General features: G+C 59.1%; 1 protein-coding gene and 2 long non-coding RNA genes across 7 annotated transcripts in view; all 3 read left to right on the top strand.

The window, feature by feature from the left end:
• The window catches only part of PRDM16 (PR/SET domain 16), a 319814-nt gene that overhangs the window by 143385 nt on the left and 152049 nt on the right, over positions 1–24380 (top strand). Inside the window, exon 3 of the mRNA XM_077151536.1 lies at positions 11535–11588. Within this exon, the coding sequence (XP_077007651.1) occupies positions 11535–11588 (54 nt within the window). The remainder of the gene's footprint in view (positions 1–11534; positions 11589–24380) is intronic.
• On the top strand, positions 5811–7057 carry LOC143664836 (uncharacterized). Its single transcript, XR_013166611.1, has 3 exons — positions 5811–5928; positions 6570–6706; positions 6858–7057. It is a non-coding gene; the product is annotated as an uncharacterized LOC143664836 (long non-coding RNA).
• On the top strand, positions 15126–22829 carry LOC143675019 (uncharacterized). Of its 5 annotated transcripts, none has more exons than XR_013171331.1 (7): positions 15126–16925; positions 17735–17764; positions 17872–18594; positions 18810–18885; positions 19735–19918; positions 22081–22152; positions 22253–22829. It is a non-coding gene; the product is annotated as an uncharacterized LOC143675019 (long non-coding RNA). The 5 variants fall into 5 exon arrangements; XR_013171332.1 differs by having other exon boundaries at positions 15126–17339; positions 18548–18594; XR_013171330.1 differs by having other exon boundaries at positions 15126–17339; positions 18475–18594.

Below are 24380 nucleotides of genomic sequence, written 5' to 3'. Positions count from 1 at the left end.
GCTGCGTGAGGCTCACCAGGCGAGGGGGCCTTGGCATGCCATGCTGCCACCCCTGCCTCCCGGGACAAGCCCCTCGGGTTGCACTGGGCTGGAGGCGCGCAGTGCCCGCTGCAGTCCATTGACACAGGGTCAGGAGTGCAGGGGGGCGTGGGGTGCTTCTCAGGGCAGGTGGCCCCTCGACATTCCCTTGGCTGCTGTGAGAGCTCCTTCTTGTTGGAAAACGAGCGGGGGAAAAGGAGGGCAGAGTGGTCGCAAACCGTGTCCGATTTCACAGCATCTTTCCTCGGGGGAGGCTGCAGCTGGGAATGTCGCATTCCATGGGGCCCCACAGCTGTCTGTGGGGTCAGGTATTCTCAGGAACCCCACTGCTCGTCTCCCTGTCTCCAGCACAGGGCCTCTTCTGGAAGGTTCCACAGCCTGGACCCAGACATTGGAAGCCAAAGCCTTGTGGCACTTCTCCCTCGTGTTGGCAGAGTGTGCAGGCGAAACCCGGGAGCCCGTGTTGTGTCCTGTGGGGCATCAACGAGCCTTGGGTCCCCAGTGCACAGTTGGATGGGCCCAGGACCCATGTACTAGGGGCCCCCTGTGTTTGCCGCGGCCCGGGCAAGGCCAGACAGCAGAGACTTCAGACCTTCTGGGCCACATGTGCTCTCTGTTGCGTCCCCCGCTCTGTTTGCTTGTTTTATAGCCCTTTAAAAATGTGAGAGCGCCGCTCGGCTCCCAGGCACAGTGAAACGGGCTGCCACCGGCTGCCCTGGATCTGCAGCTGCCGTGTGCTGCCCCTGCCAGGCCTGGGCAGGCTCAGCTCGTCTTCCACTGCCCTTGTTGGACGTTTGAAGGGGTTTGCCGTCAGTGACACTGTGTCTTGTGCTCTTGTTCCAAAATTGAGGGGGAATGGGCCGGGTTTGCTGCCCTCTGCATTCTAGTTGTCATCCTCTTTGCCGCCATCCCTGACGTTGTGGCCAGGTGGCAGGTGAGGTCACGAGGCTCTCGCCGGCCCACGGAGGCAAGGCAGGCACTGCTTCAGAGCTCCGGAGGCGAGAGACGGTGGGACGGCCTGGCTGGCCCCGCGGGGCCCAGGGCAGGAGGTGTCACCTGCAGGTCAGCCCCCATCCTGGCGGGGCGGGAAGTCCTGCCAGACACTGCAGTAACTTCAGCTCCAGCGGCAAGTCCAGCGCTGTCCGGAGACGCAGATGTGAGGGGCAGGGAGAGCAGACGCAGAGTGGGGTGGGTGGGCCTCGCAGCCCCTGCAGGGCCAAGCCTTGCCGGGCCTATCTGCCCCCACCCCCCACACTGCGCCCCGGGGGCTCGGGGCCATGGCGGCAGTTGCATGGATGCTGCAGGATTCCAGGCTGCCCATTTTTCACAGCGGATCAGCTAGAATTCCTCGGCACAGCTGTTCCTGTAATTTGGGTCCCATTAGGAAGGCGTGCGGTCTTGTTTGGCGGCTCTCTGCCTCCCACCACCCCACACAGGGTGGTCCCGGGTTAGCGCGGCAGCTGCGACCGAAACCCCGGCACTCCAAGGCAAGACCCCTGACGGCCCCCCTCCTGGGACCCCGTGCCGCCTCCTCCCACAGATTGGAAACATTCCTTGTGGGAGCCAAGCCTGGCTCCTTCTCCTCCTGGTGTTCGCCCTGTCGCCTGAGCCGAGCCCCCTATCTCCCACTTACCCCCCAAAATTGGACCCGTTTGGTGGAGGCCCCATAATCCCGGAACCCCTGCCCTGCTGCACCCCGCTGTGTGATGTTGGCGAGTGTCTCAACCTCTCTGAGCCCTGGCCTTCTCAGTGTCCAGTGGGATTGTTCCAGGGCTAAACACGACAAGGCAGTGAAGCTTCCATGGTGCACGCTGGCTCTGGCTCGTCTGTTTTATCACGTTCAGGAATGGAGACAGCTTTCCCTCTGACTTCCCTGGCCGGCACGTTTGGGGGCCACGTTTTGCCAAGCAAATGAGGCAATGGGCTGTTTAATGCATGGACCCCAGTGAGGACTGATTTGGCCAGGGAGAGGTCGGCTGTCCCTGGCCTTGGCCCTGGGGAGTTTGACACCATTCCTTGGTCCCCCGAAAGCTCTGCCGTCCATTTTTACAAAGGCTGAAACCCGATTCAGCTTTGTCACCTGGGGTGATGATTCCGGCCACCCCACCTCGAGGTCACCCCGAACCCGACGAGGGGATCTTAGGGCCGGGGAGGGGCTCAGCCCTGGGGGAGCTGGGCGATGGGTTTCACGGACTGTCCGACTGGAACGAGGCTGAGCAGCTGGCGCGGGGGTCTCGGGCCCTCCTCACACACTTAGGGTTATTGAGGCTCGTCCTAGCAATGGAGCCATCCCTGCCCACAGCCAGGTCGGAGGGCGCATGCGACCCTGATGAAGTCAAAAATAAAAATTGAGAGTAAAAGACGAATGTGCTTAGAGAGCCACTCAGAGGACGTGTGACTTGTGTCCTGCCGTGGGGGCCCCCGGGGCGGCTCTCCTCCCTCAGTTTCCTGCACGTGCCTGTTCCCGGCTGGGCTCAAGTGCCAGGGCTGCTTCTGGCACCTCGGGCTCCTCCCTGTGCGTGAGGGGCGGGCAGTGTTTTCAGAAGCCGGGGGAATGGCCCACAGTGGTCTGGTGGGGCCGGGCGTTTAGACTTGAGTGGGGGGGCCGCCTTGGGGGGTGGGGCCTGGCTGGTCCGCAGGTGGGGTGGGAGGTGTGTGGGGGTCATGCCCAGGGGCCGAGCAATGAGCCCTTGGCCGTGTAGGTGCGTCCCCAGCCCTGGGCACTGGCCTTTCAGAATACTTGGGACGTTCTGTAAAGCCCGGTGAGGTCCGGGGAGAGCCCCCTCCCCACTCCGGGAGGCTGGTGGGACACTAGGTGTGTGCCGGGGCCCCTCTACACCCCCGCCTCACTGGCAGCCCCACAGGAGGAGGAAGGCACACAGGGCCGTGGAAACCCCTCTGCGGTGCCCCCGAAGCCTCACCTTAAACACCCCCGCCTGCCGTCCGTGGTTGCCCCAGGGTGGCCTCGGGGTCTCCCCTGCAGTAGGGCCCCAGAGGGGTTCCCAGGATGGGGCTGGCGGTGCTAAACCCGGGTCAGTCCCCACAGTGGACGGTCGTCTCTGGCCTTCCTGGGTCCATGGGAACAGGACCCCACGAAGCCGCCCAGACCGGCCATCGCCCCTGCCCCGGGCGGCGAGGACCAGCCGTCCACTAACGTGGGCCTTGGACTGGGCCCCGCTCCCCCCGGGCTGCAAGGGAACCCACAAAGGTTTACAGGGTGAGGAAACGGGGGGCAACTTCACACCCGGCACTCTCACCCAGCATCACGGACTTCTCCAAACTCTCTATCAATGCCCAGTTTCCAGCCTGTTCTGGGCAAGGTGGGCGCCCCAGGGGGTCCATCCAGGGCAGCTCCCCCAGGCTGGCAGGTCTGGGCCTTCCCGTCTGGGATTTCTCTCCTCTCGAACCCAAAACCTCTGCAGGACGCTGAGGCAGATGGAGGCACCCATGCCTGTGTGGAACTTTCTCCTCGATTCTGGGGCTCCCACGTCCAGCCCTGGGGTTATGGAGAGACTCCCGGGCCACCTCGCCTGCACTTCATGGCTTTATACCCACTTCCCCCGTGGGCCTTCTCCATGCCTAGAGCAGCCTGGGGGGCTGGGGGAGGTGGACAGCGCTCCCCAGGAACTCCAAAGGGCCTCTGTCCCTTCAGCTGCTGTCTGCTCAGGGGAGCCTCTCTGTCCCCTGTGTTTAAAATAAGGAGCAGGGTGGAGGGAGAAGGACCCCCAGGGCTGAGGCGTCGTGGGGATTTCCCTGGTCCCTTCATGAGGGAGATGCGCCATGGCTTTGGGGGCCCAGCCTCTGTCAGCTCCCAGGGGGCCTGCAGCTGCTGCCTCCAGCCCTTCCTGGGGCAGCTCCCCCCCTTCTGCCCACTGGCCACACCCGGGGCCCCTGCCCGGCTGAGCCCGTGGCCTGCAGTGCTGACCCTGCCCCTCTTCCTCATGGGAAAGTGCCAAGGTACCCGCCAGAGGCAGCCCCAGCAGTGCCCAGCAGGCCCAGCCCCTCGGGCTAACAGCGGTGGCCAGCGGGGACGGCCGTGCTGTGCCCCACCCCAGCTCCACCACTGCCCTCACCCAAGGTGCCCACGCGCCACCCCCAGCCCGGCCTGCGGGGATTCCCCTGGATTCCCCGTGCCTCTGCAAACCCAGGCCAGCCCTGCAGCTCCCCTCCTGCCCCTTGCCTGTGTCAGCCCTGCCTCAGGGCCTCTGCCCATCACACCCACCGATGCCCAGCTCAGGACCTCCCTCTCCAGAAGGACCCTGGGCTCATCTGGCCTTCATTTGATCTTCACAGCAAGAGTGTGGGGCTGCCTTTCATTTCTCCAGTGTTTATGCTACGCTCGAGAAGGCGGGGGCTCCACTGCCCACTGGGTCAATGCCCGTCCATCCCTTTCGCACGTCTCAAGGCACCGTTCCAAGACTGCGTATGCAGATGGCGCTCAGTGTCTGCTTATTTAATGAGGCCATAACAGGAAGTGGAAACTTGGCTTCAGGGACCTGGGAAAGAACTTAGACCCTGAGGATGAGAGGCCCAGGGTGGAGGTGTCATTCATTCATTCATTCATTCATTCATCCTATAAAAGGTTGGAGGTGGTGTGAGGTCACCCCCTCTCCGGGCACGCTGTCCAGGCACAGGGGCGCGCGTCCTGCAGCAGACAGCTGCCAGCGCACAGATTGTTCTTGGAACATCTGAACGCGGGCAAACCGTGCCCAGATTTGGGTTTGTGCGAGGCCGGGCTGGCCAGGCCTGCGGGGCAGGGCCCAGCAGCAGCGGAGAGAGTCGTCCCTGCACAGTTTCTGTGGCCAGAGCAGGGCGGAAGGGCTGCCGCCCCGAAAGGGGCTGGGAGGGAGTCGGTGCGCCTGAAGCCCACCGGAGAGCCGGCCCGCGGTCCTCAACTTGGCCCGGAGCGGGCGGCCACGGTTTTGGCTGGAACCATAGGTTTTAATGTCACTGACACTCTCCTCACGTGGCACATCGGTTGGGAATCTCTGGACGGGAAAGGAGGGCACGCTCCTGGCTGCAGGGGTGCAGGGTGGCAGTGGGGAAGGGCCGGGGAAGGGGAGGTGAAGGGAGGGGGTGCAGCTGGTGGAGGAGGAGGTGTGGATAGGAGGGGACCAGCGCGGGTTTCAGGCTGGCTCTCTGGAGGAGCCGGGGTCCTTGCCCCCGCCATGCCCGCCATGCCCGCCTGTGTAAATATTTCCTTTAGGGGTAAAGAGAGAGTCCCCATTCATTGGCTAGATCTCGTTGGAAAGAACTGAGAAGGAACTGTTTAGGCATAAAAGCTAAAAACAGTGTCCAAGGGGCTTTAAAAAAACCCTCTCTGTAGCTCCAACATGGCCAAGCTGGGTTTTTTAATGCAAAAAATAAATAAATATCCACCCATTCCCAGATGAGAGCCCAAGAGTTTGTGTCAACAGCACGCAGCCTCTTCTCCGGGAGCTGGGCCGGGCCGGCCAGTGCCGAACCGCCTTCCGAGGCTCCCGGATGCACTGCCAAAGGGACCCCCACCCCTGTACAGCCCCTGCTGGGCGGGCCCTGGGTGGGCCTGGGTGCGAATCCCACTTGAAGGGCTGGCACAGGCAACTGGCAGCCGCAGTGTCTGCCCCCGGCCTCCCCAGCCATGTCCAGAGCCAGGACGGGCAGCATCCAGGGCTCTGCCTGCAGCCACAGCGTCGTGTCCTCACCACAATGGGGGCTGATACTGGCTCTGATGTCACAGGGGCTGTTGGGAGACCCGTGGGAGCCCCATCCCAAGTGCTGGGCAGGTCCCTGAAAGGTCGCCGACTGCTGTCGCAGCACCCTTGATGCACCCTCGCGAACCCTCTGTGTAGCGCTGGAGCCAGGGGAACTGACGGCAATTGCAGGGCTTTGATTTGGAGAGAAAATGAAGTGAGACTTGTTCTTTGAAAATGCTGTCAGGCAAGGGGGGAGGAAGCATGGGGGGCACCTCTTTCCAAGAATATGTTTTGGGAACATGATTCGCTAAGGCTGACCTCTGGGGCCCCGGGTAGTTGGGTATAGGACACTCTGGGGAGGGCAGAGGCTGACCACAGGTTCCCAGCCACTGGCTTGACCCCTCTGTCCAACAACCTCCACAGAGACCACATCCCCCAGTGGTGTCGAGAGCGAGGCTCAGGGCTGGAGCAGCACTGGCGGGGAGGGCTCCATCTAGCATTCGGGCTCTAGCCCTCCCCCTTTGGGCAAACCTGGGTGACCCACGCAGGCCCCCTGCCCTCTGAGGGGAGAGGGCCTTGGAATCAGCTCTAACAGGCTCTAGAGTCAGACGCTCATCTCTGGGTATAAAGTGACATCAAAAATGGACAAGAAAGATGGCCACGGTCAGACGAGAAGGCCAAGGGCTCAGGCTGGACAGAGTGGCGTGTCTGCTGGTCTCCTGTCCACAGCCAGGCTGAGGGCAGCTCCGTGCTGGGTCCCCTCCTGCCCCCGCCAGCCCCGGAGCTACTCGAGGCTGTGGTCAGTGTCCCTCCCGTGGGTGTTTTCATATCCTTCAATAGCAGATTATGCTGCAGGGAGGAAAGCCTTCTGGGATCCATTCGTGACACCAGGACAGAGAGCGGAGCCCCTCAGCAGAGCCTGCCAGAACCCCAGAGCTGTGAGCTACGAGACGTGTGTGCATCTACTCTGCTGAGTTTTTGGAGAACAGAAGGTATTTATTTTAAGAGTCAAAAAAGATGTTTTGACCAACTCCACTTAGCTAAATCCTGGCACCAATGCCCGAGAGAGAAGCTAAATGTTGGAGGTCAAACCTCTATTTTTCTGGCTAAAATGCTTAATCAAGGCACACCTACGACTGCCAGGGTGTGGAGATGGGGCTCGGAGCCTCGAAGGCTGCTGCCAACAGCCGATGAGCCAGCGAAGCGTGCGCCGAGGGGTTAAGCCAGCAACATAAAGAGGGTTTTCAGCAGAGCAGCAGCTTTGGCCAGGGGGGAAGTGAAGACCGGAGGAATCTAGTAGGAGCGTGTCCAGCGGCTTTTTCCAGCCGAGGTCAGCAGCGGGTGAGGAGGCAGAGCTAGCGGCCTGCTCACCTGCCAGGGTGGCTACGGCATCGGGGGCAGACCCAAGACGCGGCGGGGGCATGACGCAAGCCCCGCCCGTGCAGGAGGGAGCCCCTTCTCAAAGTCACCGAAAAAAATAAAAATAAAATTTAAAAAATAGATCGGTGTTTTTTAATTAGAGAAAATGTCACCGGTGCAGCTTCCTTTGGGAGGGGGCGTGGGGGGCGTGTGTCGAGCTTTATGCCCCCACCTGTCTGCATCACGGGACAGCAGATGCTAACCGCGCCAGCCAGCTCTTCCCTGGTCTCGACTCGAAAGGGCTCAGCGGTGAAAGGAACAAGTCAAGGGGGCTGGGAAATGCAGCACCCCGGCCTCGCCCTGGCGGCCGCTCCCCAGGCTCTGTCTGTCTATCTTGGCAGGCGAGTCGAGTGTAGCCTTATGACCTGCTGGGGACGGCTCTTGGGGGGTCAGCCATTGCTGAGCCTATGTGCGGACCTGGCCGGACTCTTCTGGAAGGGGCGAGAAGAGCCTCGAAGTGGCACAGCCGGTGCGGTGAGTGGGACAGAGCATCCCTCCAACGCGGGATGGAGGTTCTGGCCACCTCCACCCAAAGGCGGTGGGGCACTGGGTCTAGAGAGTGTCCAGCTGGCTTGAGAGGTGGCCCAGAGCCGGGGAAGGGACTGCATGGCCACTTGTGACAAGTCCACTGTCCTCTATGTGCTGGTGAGTTTTAGCTGCTGGGCCCAGGAAGCTGGCCCAGCTCTGCCCAGAAGATTCTCCTCAGTCGGTTTATAGCCAAAGTTTGCCAAGCAGTTCAGGAACAGCCGAGCTGGGGACGAGAAGGAGGCAGATGGCGTGGCCATAGGGGCCGGGGCTACAGGAGGGCAGCGCCTCGCCCTGCTGGCCCGCAGACCCATCCTGGCTTCCATGCTGTGGGCACACCAGCAGCTACTGAGCATGGCATGGGCCATCCAGAGAAGTCCTGCCCGCTGCTCCCTGGGGAGAGGGGTCCCTGGGCTTTGGGGTCCAGTGGGCATGCGCCCGGCTGCCACACCACCTCAGCTTGGGCTGCAGGAACCACTCTGAGTCATGAGCCCCGTTAGGCATCAGTCCAGCGCTACCTAAGAGCCACAAGGCATCATCACCAGAATGCAGCTTCCGGAATCTTCCAGGAAGAATCAATCCCACCTCTGCCCCTTGTGGCTGTGCAGCCATGGACTGGTCACTTACCTGGGCCTCCTCCTTGTCCAGGAAATGAGCATGGGGTGTGGGTATTTGCCTTGTGAAATGCCCAGAGGCCTTTGAGACCGCCAAGATAACGCACAGGAAGCCTCGAAACCTGCAAGAGGGCAGGGGAAGATGTCCGGCACCTTAAATCAAGGCCAAGTCTTGGCTGAACATCCTTGCTCTGCGGGGCCCAGGCTGGATGCGTGCAGGCCTGCCAGATGAGGGGTGCAGGCCCGCCAGATGAGGGGTGCAGGCCTGCCAGATGCGGGGTACAGTCCTGCCAGATGAGGGGTGCAGACCTGCCAGATGAGGGGTGCAGGCCTGCCAGATGCGGGTTACAGGCCCGCCAGATGCAGGGTACAGTCCTGCCAGATGAGGTGCGCAGACCTGCCAGAGGTGGCTGTTGGAAGGCGCAACCTATAGACCCGCCGTGGCTCTCAGGGTTGACCTTCCTTGTCAGTGGCGGATGACTGGATTCTCCCTGGACATGGGGACTGGCTGGGGCTGTGGAGAAGCAGGCATGGCCCCCCACCCCGATGCCTCCTGGCATGTCTGGAGCCAAGGCCCCGGATGCTGCCTCCCGACCCACATCAGAGCCCGCAGTCTCCAGAATGGCTGCCTGTGCACGTGTGCAAGTGTGAGTATGTGTGCACATGAGTGCATGTACAAGTGTGTGTGAGCATGTGTGCATGTGTGAGCCACACCCAGGTGCCACCTCCGAGGCTGACTTGCCTTGCTGATGGAGTGCGTGCAGGTGGTACAATGTGGGGGCGGAGGGCGCCTGGGACAAACTCGGGGGTGTAGGGGAGCCGGGACCCCGCCGTCTGCCATTCTCCTGGTGGAAACTTTCATCTGACCTGGGTCCTGTGCCCAGGAACCTGGCGGGAGGCAGTTGACAGAAGGGCAGTGACAATGGAGCCCGGCTTCCTGGAGACGAGGGCCCCAGCGTGCCGAGGACGGCCACCTTCTGCTCCCGTCTAAAGCCCAGGCCGCGGGGACTTTGGCCTCTCAGCCCCCCGAGCGCCTCCTCCCTGGGTGCCCGCCATCGGGGGTCAGCACCGCTGTTTAAGGAGTGCATGGGAAAGCCCGCGGGCAGGGCCCTCTGCGGCCAGAAGTGCCAGCTGGCAAGGCTCCTGCAAGGGGCTCCCGCCGTGTCTCCTGGCACACTGCCGTTCACTCGAGGGGCTCCACAGAGCCTGTCCCGGGAGTCCCCACAGTCACGGTCCCTGCCAGGGCCTGGACAACTGGATGCAGTGTCCGGCCACGCCCTGTGGCTGTGACACCCCCGGGGCCAACGCTGCGGGGAGGGCTGCTTCCGTAGGACCCACGCAGTGGAGAGAGCACAGGAAGCGCCAAGGCGGGACATGCTCGTGTTCCTGCGCCATCTGTGCCTTCGCCATGACGGGCCCAGGGCGGTGACCCAGGCCGAGTTCCCGGGAGGGGCCTCTCTCCGACGGCCGCTGCCCTCCCACGGTTTTGCCTTGTCCCCTGGGCATTGCTGAACGCTGAGGCTCCCCAGAAGGTTTAAATTGGTTTTCTCCGTAGGGCGAAGGCCTGGTGTGGAGCAGCCGCGGGGTGCATCCCAGTCGAGGGGACCCCCCAGTACACGGCACTGTGCTCCCAGCCCCATGCAGCAGGGACAAGGGTGGACCTGGGGCCAGGTGGTCAGCCTCACTCCGTGTCCCCACGTGGCCTGGGCCTCTGCCACCTCCTGGTTCTAGGCTTGGGGGAGAAAAGTGGGCAGTCAAGATGGCAGAAATGGGGGGGGCCCCATTCCCGGCCAAACCCAGCCCCAGTGTCAAAGGCTGACGTCTCCTCTCCTCTCCTGGCCTTGGCCAAGTCCCGTATCACAACTCCCTGGGGTCTCTTTTCCGGGGCTCGTCCTTTTTGGTCTCTTTTTCCACTTATAGCCCCTTTCCAAACCGCAATTTCAGAATCTATTAAAAGAAACAAAATCCCGAGTTGGTTAGAATGCTCAACGTTTAGAAACATGACTTATGGCTGTGGGAGCTGAGTCGGGCACGCTAGCCGGGGCTTTGGGGTGGAGCGTCCCCATCTCCTCTCCTGGCCGGTCTAGGGGCTGCCTGGTGCACCCCACACCCTCCTTGTCATTTCTGAAAGGAGCCGTGTACTTTGGGGGGAGAGAAAATGAAAGCCTTGGTTTTGCCATCATTGCTCATTTTATCTTTTAAATATCAGTTTCGATTCTTATGGAAACAATGCTACAATTTATATGCGATTTATATTCGATTTGCTGCACTTTCAACCCAGAAGAGAAAATCCAATTTATACAGCTAATTGGTCAGTTTGCTCAGCTTGCAAAGCTCTCTGGGGCCCCCTCTGCAGTGCCTTCCAGCCTGCCGGGACTTGGTGGTTCTAAAGAGAAGGGGCAAAAAGCTACGGCTCCACGTATGAGCTTTCAGGGCAGAAGGATCCAGAAAGCAGGCATGTTCCCTCACACTGGCCCAGGCCCCTAGCCACGAAGTCCCTGTGGCTGTGGGACAGGCAGGGAGAGGGGCAGGAATTCCCAGCACTGCCCACAGCTGACTGCCTTCTCTGTCTTAGCTGGATTTTCTTTAAGGAGCTTCCTCTAAAATCATGGAGAAATGTCTCTCCTTTAGGAAATCAGAATGTCATTCGAGGGCAGGTTAAAATGCAGCTGTCTGGGGTTTGCCCAGAGACAGGTGGCAGGGGAGGTCCTCTCCTGAGACAGCCACACCTTCCCCAGCCACCCTCACCCCGGCCTCCTCTGGCGCCATCTCTCCGTTGGACATTGCTTGACCGAGTCTGGCCATGAGGCTCCTTGCTCGCCAGGCCCACCTTCCAGTCCCATGAGGGGAGGCTCCCGGTCCCCACCTTGCTGAGTCCCTGGGCCCTGGGCCCGTCCCAGGGGAGCCTCTCTCAGCCCACACTTTCAGGTGAACTCAGAGGCGGTGAGGACAGAGTCCGCCACACGCTTTGGACATACTCACCACTCCCTGTTGAGCTGTTTCATAGGGGCAGCCTTGACATCTAAGCCAGGCCTGAGTGGCCGCGCGTTCAGAGAGGCATCTGCAGCCCTCAGCCAGTAGGGGGCTGCTGGGTGAAGGCCCCCCATCATGCATGGGGCCCCACATTTTCCACTGAGCAGAAGCCGAGGACTTACTCGTTCTCTCAGGGAGCACTGGGCCCTGCTCCACCCCCCATTTATACACCCGCAGCTCAAGAGCATTTTGTCAGGAACTAACAACCCCTTTCAAAATTATTTTGCAGCAAATACTGATGGATACGGACGTGTCATCCCACCAGGAGGGCTGCGTGAAAAAGGTAGGACTGTTGGTTTGGGGCCTTCTCTCCTTGTCCCCTTTTCGTGCCTGGGCAGCTGCCTCTGCAAATCCCAACAACGGGTGCATTGTCAAGGATGAGAGCAACGTGTTGTCTGTGGGCAGGTGTGTCCCCGAAACAACTCCGAAGCAATTAGGGTCCTGCTTACTGTCACTGTGTAATGGGGGGGGGGGGGGCGGGCAGTTCACAGCCGTCCCAATGCCCGAGCATGGCGGAGAAGCCGGCCCCTGTGGACCGTCGAGGCCGTGCAGACACGATAAAATGGAATAAACTCAGGTTCTGTTTATTTAACTATCTTTACCGGATGCTCACATGAAAAGAATAGAGGGGAAAAATTGGCTGCAGATTCGACAAAGGTTTTGGCTGTACTAACAGCTTCCAAAGAAGGCTCGGGCATGGCGTTAAATAAGCAAACCATTAGGATGAAAGAAAAAGTGCCAGTGTGGGCGTTATGCTACTTTGCTGCCTGACGATGCGTACGAGCTGGTTGACAAACATTAGCTCTAAATGATCCAGCGAGCGAAATGCGCACAGATAATGTGCCCCCCCGGATGAAAGCACCCTTGCAGAGAGGCAAACATAGCCCCGTGTCCACGCTGTGGGCCTTGGCCCTCGCCAAGGGGATCAAAAGTGATGCCCTGAACCCTGACCCACTCGTGTGTCCGAGTGCAGTTTCCACCAGATGTGCACACCACTCCGACACACAGACACGTGCACACGCACACACAGTCTCCTGTCTATTATTTTTGTTTTTCCAGTAAAACTAAAATAGCATTCTCTCTGCGGGTATCTTTGCTTAAAAGCATTGCAAGATGAAGCAGAGAGAGTCGCGTTTAGCTCTAGCCCACCTGACAGCATGGGGGGGATGGAGCGGTGAATCGGCGCTGAGTCATCTAGCGCCTATCAAGGGCTCTTAATGTCAAAAGCACAATTGGATTTTTCGGCGCAGAATAGGTGCTCCAGGGGTACCGTCCTCCTTTCAGCCGGGCAGGAGAAGCCGAGGCCTGCGGCAGGGCATTCTGTTGAACTCAATGCCCCCTCTTAGTTCCGGAAGTTGAGAGAAAGCAGAAGTGCTCTGCTGGTCCAGTCACTTTGCTGAGTCCCCTGCGTGTCCAGCTCTGGTGGGCTGAGCGGACCTGTCCGGGCAGGGCTCTGTGAGGGAGTGGACCCCGCCCCTTCTCACGGGGTTGAATCCTGGAACGCTGATTGGAGGGATTTTATTTGGGGAGCCCTTTGCAGTGGGAGGCGTTTTCCCAACGTGCAGGGGCGTCGGACAGGAGCGTCTGGGCACCGGTGATTCCTCTCCTGCGTGTCCCCATAACTCACGCGTCTGTGTCTGGTCTCGGTGGGACCCCGTCTGAGAGGCCCATCCCCAGTTCCCGGTGCCCAGGGAGGCCGGGGTGTCCCCCTGAAAGCATATGCGATTGCGCCATGACAGAAATCCCCACCACTGTCCCTTGCGCTCTTTTTCTCTTCTCCCACCTCTTTGACTAAATCCTTACTTTCTTAAAGATACAAAGCAGCTGATGACTGTAAGCAGCTTTTCCACATTTCAGACTTGCAGCCCTTCATGTCCGCCTAAGAGGGTGCTGCAGTCAGCTCCCACCCCCTGACTTCCGGCAACCTTCCCTTTCCCAGCACTGACACGTCGTGGGGTCATCTGCCCTCCGGCAGGATTTCCCCTGCCAGGGCTCCTCTGGAACGCATGTTGAGGCTGTCTGGCGGGAGTTTAAAGAGAGATAAATTTATGGTGGGCAGTCGGGTTTTCCAGCTTGGTTGCAAAGGTCAAGGCAGAAGGTAAAGAGGTCAAGTCTAAATTTAATGGGTCGTGAAGAGGCAACCGCCGGACGCTCTTGAACCAGAATAGAAAAAGAAGAGTGAGAAGCAAGCGTCAGCGGCCACCCTCTGGGAATGGCACAGCCCTGTGATTTGGGGGAAGATGGTGGGAGCACGGGGCTTTATCTCGCGTCCTCCAGAGGTTGGGATGTTGTCGAGCGCGGCCCAGGCTCACGGACCATGGCCCCCATGGACACAGGCTCCTGGGGGCCCACCACCAGCGCTGGGTCAGTCTCACGGTGGACAGGACCTTGGCACCATGTCTCTCTGCCCTACCCGGTGGACAGGATCGTGCAGGGTGCCTCTGGGTCACAGAGGTGGCTAGGGGAAGCCGGGGCCAGACTCACCCCTGGCGGCCTTTGCCATGCCACAGATGGGGGGCTGCCTGGAGGAGGTGTCGGCACTGCTCGCCCAACTGAGAAACAGCACACAGAGAGCCACTGACTCGCCCGGTGTTGGGGCATCAATCGCCTTTGGGGGACTCACATGTGCCCACAGTCACAGTGGCAGGACGATTGCAAAACCTAATACCAGAGTTTAGATCTGGCCCCGTCAGCTGTTTCCCCAGACACAGGGAGTGGGGAGTGAGAGGCACAGGAGCTAAAATCCCAAGGCAAATGGGTTCCCACCCAGCACATGGGTAGATCGTCTCTTTCCAAAGAGAAGACCCCTCCAGACAGGTGAGCTACTTAAGACTGTGGACAAGAAATACTTTTCTTGAATAGATCATTGTTAAAACATGAACTCAGTGCTATGTTAAGGACTATGCCCGTGAGCCCCTCGCTAACGGCACAAAGACTCTAGTTTATCAGCTTCTCTGAGTTTGGGGTTTTGCTTACGGCTGAACAGGACTCGTCTTTGCCATGAGCGCTTAGGAGGGTGGAGAGGGCTGGGGTCTGCCCCGGCGTCTCTGAGCCCAGAGAACCCCCTTCAGGAGAATCTCATCCTGTTTCTTTATCTGCTTCAGTGAAATGTAACAGAAGTTAATTAATTCAATCAGTGGATTGACAAATGGATGCAGGAAACGTGATATTTGGTGGGAAAGTCACGGTTGCACGTCTTAGATGTTAGAGAGCCAGGCATGCGGCGGGGGTGGGGGACCCTGTAGATGGCTATTTGGAGGCTCGGGGGGGACCCCCCCGGAGGTTATGGGATTAGAATCCAGGCCATGGGGTGGGGCCTATGGCTGTGGGGCAGGGCTCCCTCTGGAGTGACATTAGGCTCAGCCTGTGAGGGGCACCAGGCTTGGCCCTGCCCCCAGAGGGAGCAGATACACTGCCAAGGCTGGGCCCTCCGGCCCCCACTGCTTCCCGCCGCCACCCCATCCCCATCACTGCCCTGGCACCTGCATCCCCTCCCTCTCCGTGCACCCCACGTTCCTCCTTATCCCACATCCCCTGCACCCACCCGTCCCCTGTATCACCTGCCCCCATGTCCCTCCCTGTGCATTTCCCTGTCCCCCCTCCCGTTCCCACCTCCCCACACACACTGTCCTGGGCAGTCGCACAGCCCCAGCTTCGGTGCCCAGCTTGGAGCCCCCCACCCCCTCCAGGGCCCTGCCTGCCCACACCGGCGCTGGGTGCATGAGATCGGCCACCTGCGCCCTCTGCCGCTGCGGTGCCCGGGGTCTGGGGCTGTTCTGTCCAGGAGACCCTGTTTGGCCTCTGTTTACTTAGAGGGAAAGCCCGGGGGCTCCGCGAGCAAACATCTGCGGGAGCTAATCTGGCCGGCTGTCCATCCATCACTCCCCGGCTCCCTGGAGAGCCGGCTGGAGCTGCTAATAAAAAGGCCGGGGGAAGAGGCTTTGGGGACGAATAAAGAGCCACGTTAAGGGCCGGCTGGAAATGGATGGAAGATATTATTAAGGCTCAATGGCCGTCTTATCAAAATCCAATAGGGTAGACATTTGGCAAAAGGCTTAAATTTATTCTTTGACTTTCCGGAGGGCTTGAATTTATCCGTTAACAAGAGTGTGGTCCACCCAGGGAGATGGTATCAGCTAAAAGAATTTTGATTCAATCTCTTTGGTGATATGAAAAGGGTTCAGTGCCCCGACAGCCTCTCGCTTTGTCCCACTTTATCTTGCTTTCTTACCGTCCTGAAAGGGAAGGATGCGTTACTACAGTTCAACTGGGATGAAAATACAAACAGAAGGAAGCTACCTTTTTTTCTTTTGCTTTTTTCTCCTCCTCCCCCCCAGTCCCTGGGAAAGAAACAATTGGGAATTTGCATCAGTAAGTCTCGTTCTGGGGAGCTGAAATGGTGCTTCCTCAGAAGCATCCAAAAACCCAAGCCGCGGGTCAGGGCAGGGGACGGTGTAAGCATGAGCGAGGTTTAGAAGGAGAGTCAAAAATAAATTGAGCTAATAAAGTCATACTGCTGGAAAAGGGGCCGCTGATGGGTCCATAAATCTCTCCCCATTATTACTGCGAGGTACAAAATGCTACAGGTCATAAAAGTCACCTGATAGCCCAGCCCTGCCCTGTCCAAACAGGGTGATTGATGGAGAATTAGGATAATTTGTGAAATGATTATTTGGATATTAGAGCCGCAGCTTGTCCCACTGGGCTGTGGGGAGGACGTGCCCTACAGCCGGGCCCAGCCGAATTGGCCTCTGGTGACAGGGAAGTCCACTGGCCTCCTGGGTCTCCAGGTGGGGGTGTGAAGGAGGGACCGAGGAGGGTGGGAGTAGGGACGGCTGGGCGGCTGCTGACCGCCACTTCTGCCACGGCCACTGCGGAGGCCTCACTTGCGAGGTGGCGCTGGGCTGTGACCAGGCTTCACCCGGCCCTTGGCGGGTTGGGCTCCAGGCCGTCCCCACGTGGGTGAGACTTGCCCAGGCAGCCTGGCTCTTTATCTGGTTTGGGGCGGCATGGTTTGCTTTGTTTTGTATTGTTTTTTCCCCTGAGGAAGCAGAGGCACTTTCCTCGTGGCCGGAGGCTTGGGGAAGGGGGTGGCAAGAGCTGTGGCTGGAAAAAGAAGCAAGAGATCCCAGAATGCAGGGCCAATGTGCATTCTAGAAGGTTCTCTGTGGCGGCCCTTGGCTCCCTGCCCCTTGGTCGTCCTTGGTAACATGACCAGTGAGCTTATTTTTAGAATTCCTTTTGCTCCCTGACCCCCTTTCCTCCCAGCCGATGTCGCTGGAACCCACCCGAGCTCTTTGAACGACGATTCACCTCCATGTGAGCATTGCTTAAAATGAAATTTTAAAATCCCGGCAGAGTCCCCGAGCCCTCGGAAGGCTGGAATCGAAATTATTAATTTGCATGTGCGATCAGTTATGTCTTTATGAAATCAAAGTGTGTTTAGCTGCCGGGGAGACGGCCCCGAGTTGATTTTGATAATCTTCGGCTGAATGGACTCGCTCCGTCCCAGTAAGCCACTGACAAAAGGCTGGACTGCGTCTGAAAGCCCTGCCAGGGCGCGTCTGCCCTGCCATTGTTCGCGGGCTGCTGATAAAAGGGCTGGGACTCCATTAATTCAGTGAGTGAACATATAGTAAAGTCAGTCCCTCCGGAGGACAATAATCTTGAGGGCAGCTCCGGTTGCCATGGAAACTAAGTACTCCTAAGAAGTTTGCATCCTTGATTTTGCTGAATCAAAGCCCTGAAGGCTGGAGAGGTGTGAGGTGGCTGAGGCCAGCAGAAAGTCAGAGCACCCCCCCCGCCCCCGCCCCCGAGAGTCTGCGGACCCCTCCGCCCTGCCCACCGGCCCTGAGCTTCAGCCCCGTCCCCCTTGGAGCTTAGCAGGGGAGGCCGCCGGCCCATCGATCGGCCCTGCGGACTCTGACCCCCGCCCCCATGGACACCTGAACTTGCCGCCCGGGCAGGGGGCTGTCGTCTGGGGTCCCTCCACGCGCTGATAAGGGTGATCGATGGCCCCCTGGCGTGGCCCGGAGTGAGTTATGGGCCACCCGGGACCGGGGGACGACTTTATAAATGTAACCTTTTTGCCTTTTTGCCCCCGCCCACCTCCAACCGGAGTTGATTCCACTCCCCCACCCCCATCCGAACTCGGCATCCTTTAAATCAGCTTAAACCATCAGGTTAGGCCGGAGAGGGCAGCTAATTAATTTCCTTCGTGGTAATTTATTACCTGCCGTCGGCAGTGGCGTCTCCAAGGACCGCCCGGCCTCAGCCCCGGGGGTGCGGGGGCTTGGGGCAGGCGGTGGGGGGGTCGCCACCCCTCACTGCTGGGAGGACGCCAGCCACCGGCCACGCAGGGATGCCGTCTTCATCTCTCCCTGTTTGCGAGTGAGGAAGAGATGAGTGGGATTTTCTTTCTCGTCCCAGAATCCGTCGTGACATCTTCTGGAAAGACAGGTAGGGACAGGCGTCCCTGAAAGCCCAAGAGGAGGGGGGGTGGGCGGGGCCGCCCTGACAGCTGCCCGTGAGAGCAGGTGGGCCTGGAGACCCTCCTCTGTCCCCAGGGCCTCCCCTCGCCCCGTGCCCCTGACACTACTGCAAACCTGAAATCTCAACATCACACGTTCCTGAAGGACAAACTCCAGGCTGGAGAAGGTGGTCAACTTGGCAGTAAACAAACCCTGGGTCTGGAGACCCAGGGAGCCTGGGCTGGACACGTTGCCCCTTCCCACCCCAGCCAGACCCTGTAATCCTGTCCTGCCACTGACCGTGGGGCCTTAGGGCACGAACTCTCAGTTTCCCTGTCGGAGAAAGGGGAGGTGCTGATGGGCTCTAGCCCCTGCCTTGTTGGGTCCCATCGTGCAGGAACGCAGCCTTGCCCAGCTCCGCATATGCAGGCTCTGCTCAGTTAGCGTTCGCTGCTGCACCACTGCCTACCGGCCTGGGATGGGGGACAGGGACCAGGGGCTTCGGTGGCCAGGGTCTGAGCTCCCTCATGGACACCTGCCCCTGGGGTGGGGGTGTGTGTGCCTGGCTGGGTCCGAGGGCCGCAGACACTGTGCACCTGGCACCAGGACCCGACCGCTTTCTCCGGGGGTCCCGGGTGGCCCTGTGTGTGGGGTGCAGAGGGGCCCCGGCACCCAAACAGCGCTGGCCTGGGGCAGCAGGGCGGGACCGGCTGAGCAGGTGGACGCCTCTGCGCCCGCATTCTGAAGCAGGATTTATTGGCTACATTACCAGCTTGATGGGAGCCAGATGGCGGCGTCAATAAAATCCGCAATCTTCAGGTGGGTGCAATATCGAGTTAATTAAATTGTGCCGCGCTATTAGGAGAGGAAAATATATCAGCTCTGAGGCCTGCTTAGCCTCTTCTGCCTTAAACGCCCAGACACACACCTCGGCAAACTCGGGTGGTAATTGGCTTGGGGGGGACTTCCCTCCTCCCTCCGGTCCACCCACAGCTTTCCAAGTGGAAAACAACGTGTTTCCCCTCCGTTCGCAGATTCCTGCGACCATCTCAATTATGATGATTATTATCATTTGGATTATAAAGTCAACTCCTGGTTTCAAAATCACAGGTGTGCTGTGGTGGCGGGCTCCTTTGTGGGGTAAACGGCGGTGACGCGGTGGGCCTGCGCACCCCGGGGACCCTCCCCACAAGTGGCCCCGCAGCTCCCCACCCCCCACCCCCCACCCCCCAGCACTTCCCCAAGTGTAATGCTGAGGGCCGTGGCTGCAGTGCTGACCAAGTGTCCGGGCTCAGGAAGTGGAGGGCTCCCCATGAGTGCCCTGGGGGGGGGCAGGGATGTGTGGCCGCCCCCCCTTGGAGCCCACGGCCAGCACTTCCCAGGCTGAGCCCCCGGTGGGTCCCAGTTCCCAGAGGTGGGAGTGATGCCCTCTGTGGTCACTCAGGCCCATGGCGGCTCTCGGAGACGGGAAATGGAGGCCTGAGCGTCCCGGGGGCTGGCGTGGTGTCTCTCCATTTGGAGACCCTCCCAGAAGTCAGGACCCCTCCCTGGAAGGCTGTGCCCCCTCCACCTGGCACCATAAGCCCACCTGCATTAAAGAAAGCAGAGCTCCGCCTGGGCTGGGTGGGGGCAACCGGACCCCAGGGGCTGGGGAAGTCGGCAGGGGGACCCACCTGTACCCCAGGCTTGTCTTCTGTTTCCTGACCTCTCCCATCAGGTCATGCCCCTGCAGTGGGTGAGGGTGTCCCAGGCACTGGCCCTGAGCTCAGACCCTCCTACCCAACGAAGCCCTCCCTCTGGCACTGGGGTGAGGAGAGGGGCTGTCTGACACCAAACATGAGCCATGGGCCAGGCACGCCACATGCCATTTTGCAGGCTTCACTGTTGAGGTCCCTTCCAGGAAGCAGGGGCTGGACACCTGTGTGCATAAGCTCATTTATCCCCAAATGCCCCATACAGGTGTTCTGATCCCAGCTTCAGTGCATGGGAAACCGAGGCCGGGAGAGTTTAAGTAGCTCACCAGGAGCCACATGATTAAATGGGGAAGCCAGGATTTTTCAAACACCAGCACATAAGACCCGAAAGCAGCAGTTCTTAAGATTGCATTGCACTTCTCGCCTCCATCCGCTTCTCCAGCCCTAAGGTCAGAGCAAACCTCGACAATCCAGGCTGAAGCCCTGAAGAGTGCTTAACCATTTTGCAAAGGAGTTCAGAGAAAGGCGGGACTGGGTGGGGCTGGAGTAACTTGGAGATAGGTTTAGCAGTCAGCTATCGCACAATAATGCTGCATAACAAAACATTCCAATACCCAGCAGCTTCACGCTCGTTGATTCTCACTTGCACGTGTGCATTTGGCCTATCCAAGCTGGTGAGGCTGGGGTTGCTTCAGAGCTCTGGGCTGGGCCGCGTTTGCAGTGTGTGTCCCACTTCCTAGGACCCTTGGGCCACCTGGGACGGGTTGTTCTCATGGTGAAGGCAGAGGAAGAAGAAAGCAGAAGCGTGCGATGCCGCTTTCAGCCCAGGCTCACACCAAGCACATTGTCACCTCTGCCCGCCGCAACCAGAGCGGTTCACGTGGCCACCCCAACAGTGTGTGTGTGCGTGTGTGCAGGCAGTGTGCTCTGCCTCGGGGAAGAATGGCAGCCAAGTGGCAGAGGGCACAGGTGCAGGGATGTGGGACGGGTTAGGAGCACGAATGCAACCTGCTCAGGAGGTCTTCTGGAGGAGGGGCCGTCGGCAGTCCCCAGGTGACCAGCCAAGCCATCGGTGATGGCTCGGGATGGGTGGACAGAAGGTGTAGCCCGTGGCTGAAGTGAAGTCACGGTGACCATGGGGCAAGTTAGGAGAAAGTGGAAACAGCCTCCTGGCATTGCCGGCCATGAGCAGCTGGCACGGCTTCCCCACCCTCACCGACTCCAGTGGGGCTCTTGGGCACTTCCACCCCTCAAGATCCCCTGCCCCTTAGAGGGACGCCCTTACCTTTGCCCAGGAATCCTAGAAGAAAAGGCGGTCTGCAGGGAACGCCGGGACAGAGGCAGGAGCTGCTCTTTACCCTCTGTAGAGGGAAGGCCCGGCGGGGGTCAGGAGACCTCGTGTCCGCGGCTAAGACCAACAACCCGGGGCAGCCCCTGGCTTCCGCTGCCCTTGACGAAGGCCTGGTGAGGTTGTCAGCACATGGCAGGACGGACCAAGCCGGCCCACCCCAATGCCTAGGAAGAGACATTTGGATGATACAGAATTAAAGACGCTTTGTAAAAAGTGGGTGTGGTTCGTGCACACTCACACAACCTTACACCTGGACACACGTATGTGAAAAACACAGACATAGAAGGACAATCATGTATGAAAACCTGTAAGAAAACACATATACATGAAGGGAAATACACTAAAATGGCAACAGCGTTTCCTTCGTGTGGTGACGTCATGGACAATTTTCTTGTTTAGAATTATTGCTACATGGGGGTGTTTGAAGGATGAGCTATGTTGACTTTCGGGGTGTGTTCGGTCAGTTTGCCTGGCCTGGGCAGCTCTGTAGATGGCAAAGGCAGCTAAGGTGGTGGTGGCCGTGGGCAGCGGGCAGCACCCAGGAGGCACTGAGTGGCTTGTGCTCTAGGACCACTGGCCTGGCCTCTGTGGCTGCCAGTGCCGTCCACCGAGACGTCTGGCTCTCTGCCTCTGGGCACACGTGGGCGGCCACTTTGTACCCCCTCTGTGGTGGGATGGAGCCATCTGGCCCACAGATAGAAGGAGGTACTTGCAGGCCTGGCATTTGGCTGCCTTCAGGTGCCCCACGGCAAGCAGAAAGTTCCAGATGGACCGACAGGGACCCCTGTAGTGGAGGCCCCTGTGAATTCGTGCCGAGCAGGTAGCAGGAGAAACAGAACTTTATCTTGTCAGGCCACTGGGGTTTGGAGGGGGGCTGCTGTACCTCCGCAGCACCTCGTTTTCCATGACTGATGCACTTCGGGAATCAGTCGCATTTTTCCAATCCTTCATAATCTCAAAATGCCATTAGTTCACTTCTTCACTCATTTGACAAATATTTGCTAAGCCCCTGCTGTGTGTGAGGTTTTAGGTGCTGGAGATACGAGGTTGGATTTGACAAAGCACGCATTCTCCAGGGACTGCAGTCACTGCCCTGCCGGACCACAGTGGCCTTGGCAGCCTGGCCTCTGTGTCTATGATGGGCTTCCCGGCAGCATGTCCCCTGCTCGCCACGGCGGGCTGGATGAGGGCGCTGCCCCTTGCTGGTTCTAAGGAGTTGCTTTCCTTAGCAATTCCTCCTTCTCGTCCCCCATTATCTAGAGAGAAAGCTTATGGGGATAACAAATTGACTTTGGCCAGAAACAGAGGGATTCTTAATTTAACAGATTCAGTGTGAGTGCACCGTTTTCTTATGTAATGATATTTCCTTCTTTGAATAATACCCTCTTTCAGCACAGGCCCCTTTGTATGCTAACAGAATTCATTATTCCAGCAGACATCTGCTTCCAGCAGCCGGGGCTGTACTGGGGGAACCGTTTCTTCTCGCCCAGTTAACAAGATGTTTCTCCAGTATAGTGTTGATAAATTAAGTAATAAAAAGCGAGACTTATTATTTCATGTTGGAACCTTGCCTCTGTTGTTTCTGAGCGATGGCCAAGACTCAAAGCATTAGCCACAGAAATGTTTGCATTGCCAGGGATGGGAAATTATCACATAAAGACAGTCTGGAGTGGGTACATCGTGGATCAGCGAGTAAGGGGGAAAGTTAAAGACAGAAAATCCACTGCTGAGTGTGGGGAGGGGACGGGCGAGCTCAGGCCTTCCCACGGCTTGCTGGGGAATCTGCACAGCGCCGCCAGCACCGGCCCAGAGCTTTTTTTTTTTCCTCCTAAACCCGAGACTCTGGGTTACCAAGGCCCCAAAAGAGCAGATAATTATCGGAAGGGAACCTGAAGAGTGGGCACCCCAGAGGGCTGCAAAAATAAAATGAGGAGGAGGATTTTTGAATGGATTTCCTCCCTTTGTATTTCTGTTTTGGACACGAAGTGCAGAGGCAGGGGCCAAGGGAACTGGCAAGGTGGAGAAAAACAGCAAAGCAGACCTTGGAAAGGCCCAGCTCGGCGACGACTCTGGGGAGGTGGGGGTACTTACTGGGGTGGGGTGCAAGGGGTATCTGACTGCTCACAGCCCCCCACGAGGCGGAACGACCCCTTAGTGATCGCGGTGAGACCTGTGTCTCCCCAAGTGGCCCGACAGGGGGAAGACAGGGTTGGCGGGACCTGCCCAGGGTGGTCTTATTACCAGGGGCTGTGGGGGTTGGGGATTGCCCGTGCCAGGGCTTGAGGTCAGGCTGTGATGAGTCTGTGACCCAGCGTGGACAGGACCATGTCTGGTGTGGCCACCGGCATGCCCCGACCCTGGCTGGATTGGGAAAACAGAAGTCTTTGGGGTCCCCATGCCTCACCTGGGGCAAGCTGCACGGCTGCCCTGACAGGCAGCTGCCCTTCTTTCCTTTAGTGCACAGTCGAGAAACCAGGGTTCAGACAGGTGAGGGACCCCTCCCAGGGCGGCACAGATCATACGTGACAAGCTTGGCTTCCGCCCACCCTGGCGTCAGGACTCCAAACCCAGACCTGGGAGCTTGAGGCTGGGCTGAGGTTTCCAGCCGAGCATTTCGAGGGAGAGAGGGCAGGAGGGGCAGCAGACCCTCGTCCGCTGGGTCTTCCTGGCTTTTCTCCATGTCTAAAGGAGAAGCATCTGCTCCGGTAATCAGGCCCCCAGGATCGGGGTCTCTTGTGGGAGCTGCTCGCCTCCTCTCCGAGCTGGGGGAGCGCCTCGCCTCCCCGGGCCCCCCCACTGCCATCCCCTCTCCTGTGGCTGACCAGAAGCAGTTTTCGTCCTCTAGAGCAGCAGACGCTGCCCACAGTCCAACCCCACACTGCCCTTTCAGAAGAGCCTTTTGGCCCCCAAAGGGTCACCAGAGACTCCCTTAGAGCCTCTGCCCTCCCTGGGCTGCATGCATGGGGTTCCCCAACATTGTAAGGTGTTAGCACCCTTTGGGGCCCCCCCTTTGAAGGAAGCTTTCCTCCTCCCATCACATCTCCCCAGCCTCTGCAGCAGTGCCCCTCTCAAGGGGAGACTCTGCTCCTCAAACAGGACAGAACTGTTGTTTCCTGGGTGGTCCTGATTCCTGGGTTCGGGGACCAAACCCCACACAGCACCTTGGAGGCCTTCGGGGCTGACGCTCGGCCCTGACCCCAGAGGCTGCCGCCCGGCAAAGTCTCCACTGAGCCTGCTCGGCCAACGCGTGTGAAGCCTTTTCATAAGCACTTTCATTGGGCTGGGAGATTTCGGGGTGAAAACTTCTTGGAGGGCAGAAGACTCATCAGAGGATGGCCTTATCCTCTCAGCACCTCGATGTCTGGTCTGTGACGTGGAAGTGATGACAGCCCTGCCCTATAAGGTCGTGGCAAGGATGGGGCGAGCTGATTCCAGAGAGCTTATGGGGGCACAGCTGGGCACACTCAGCTCAGAGCCTGACCAGGGATGGCGAGGATGGGGAGGGTGGTGGTGATGAAGGTGAAGGTGATGGTGATGGCAAGGATGGTGATGGTAGAGGA

This window comes from Tamandua tetradactyla, chromosome 2 (genome assembly GCF_023851605.1).
Source record: "Tamandua tetradactyla isolate mTamTet1 chromosome 2, mTamTet1.pri, whole genome shotgun sequence".
NCBI classification, from domain to species: Eukaryota; Metazoa; Chordata; class Mammalia; order Pilosa; family Myrmecophagidae; genus Tamandua; species Tamandua tetradactyla.
Note: the sequence above shows the minus strand (reverse complement) of the source record. Positions and strands in the feature narration are given on the sequence as shown.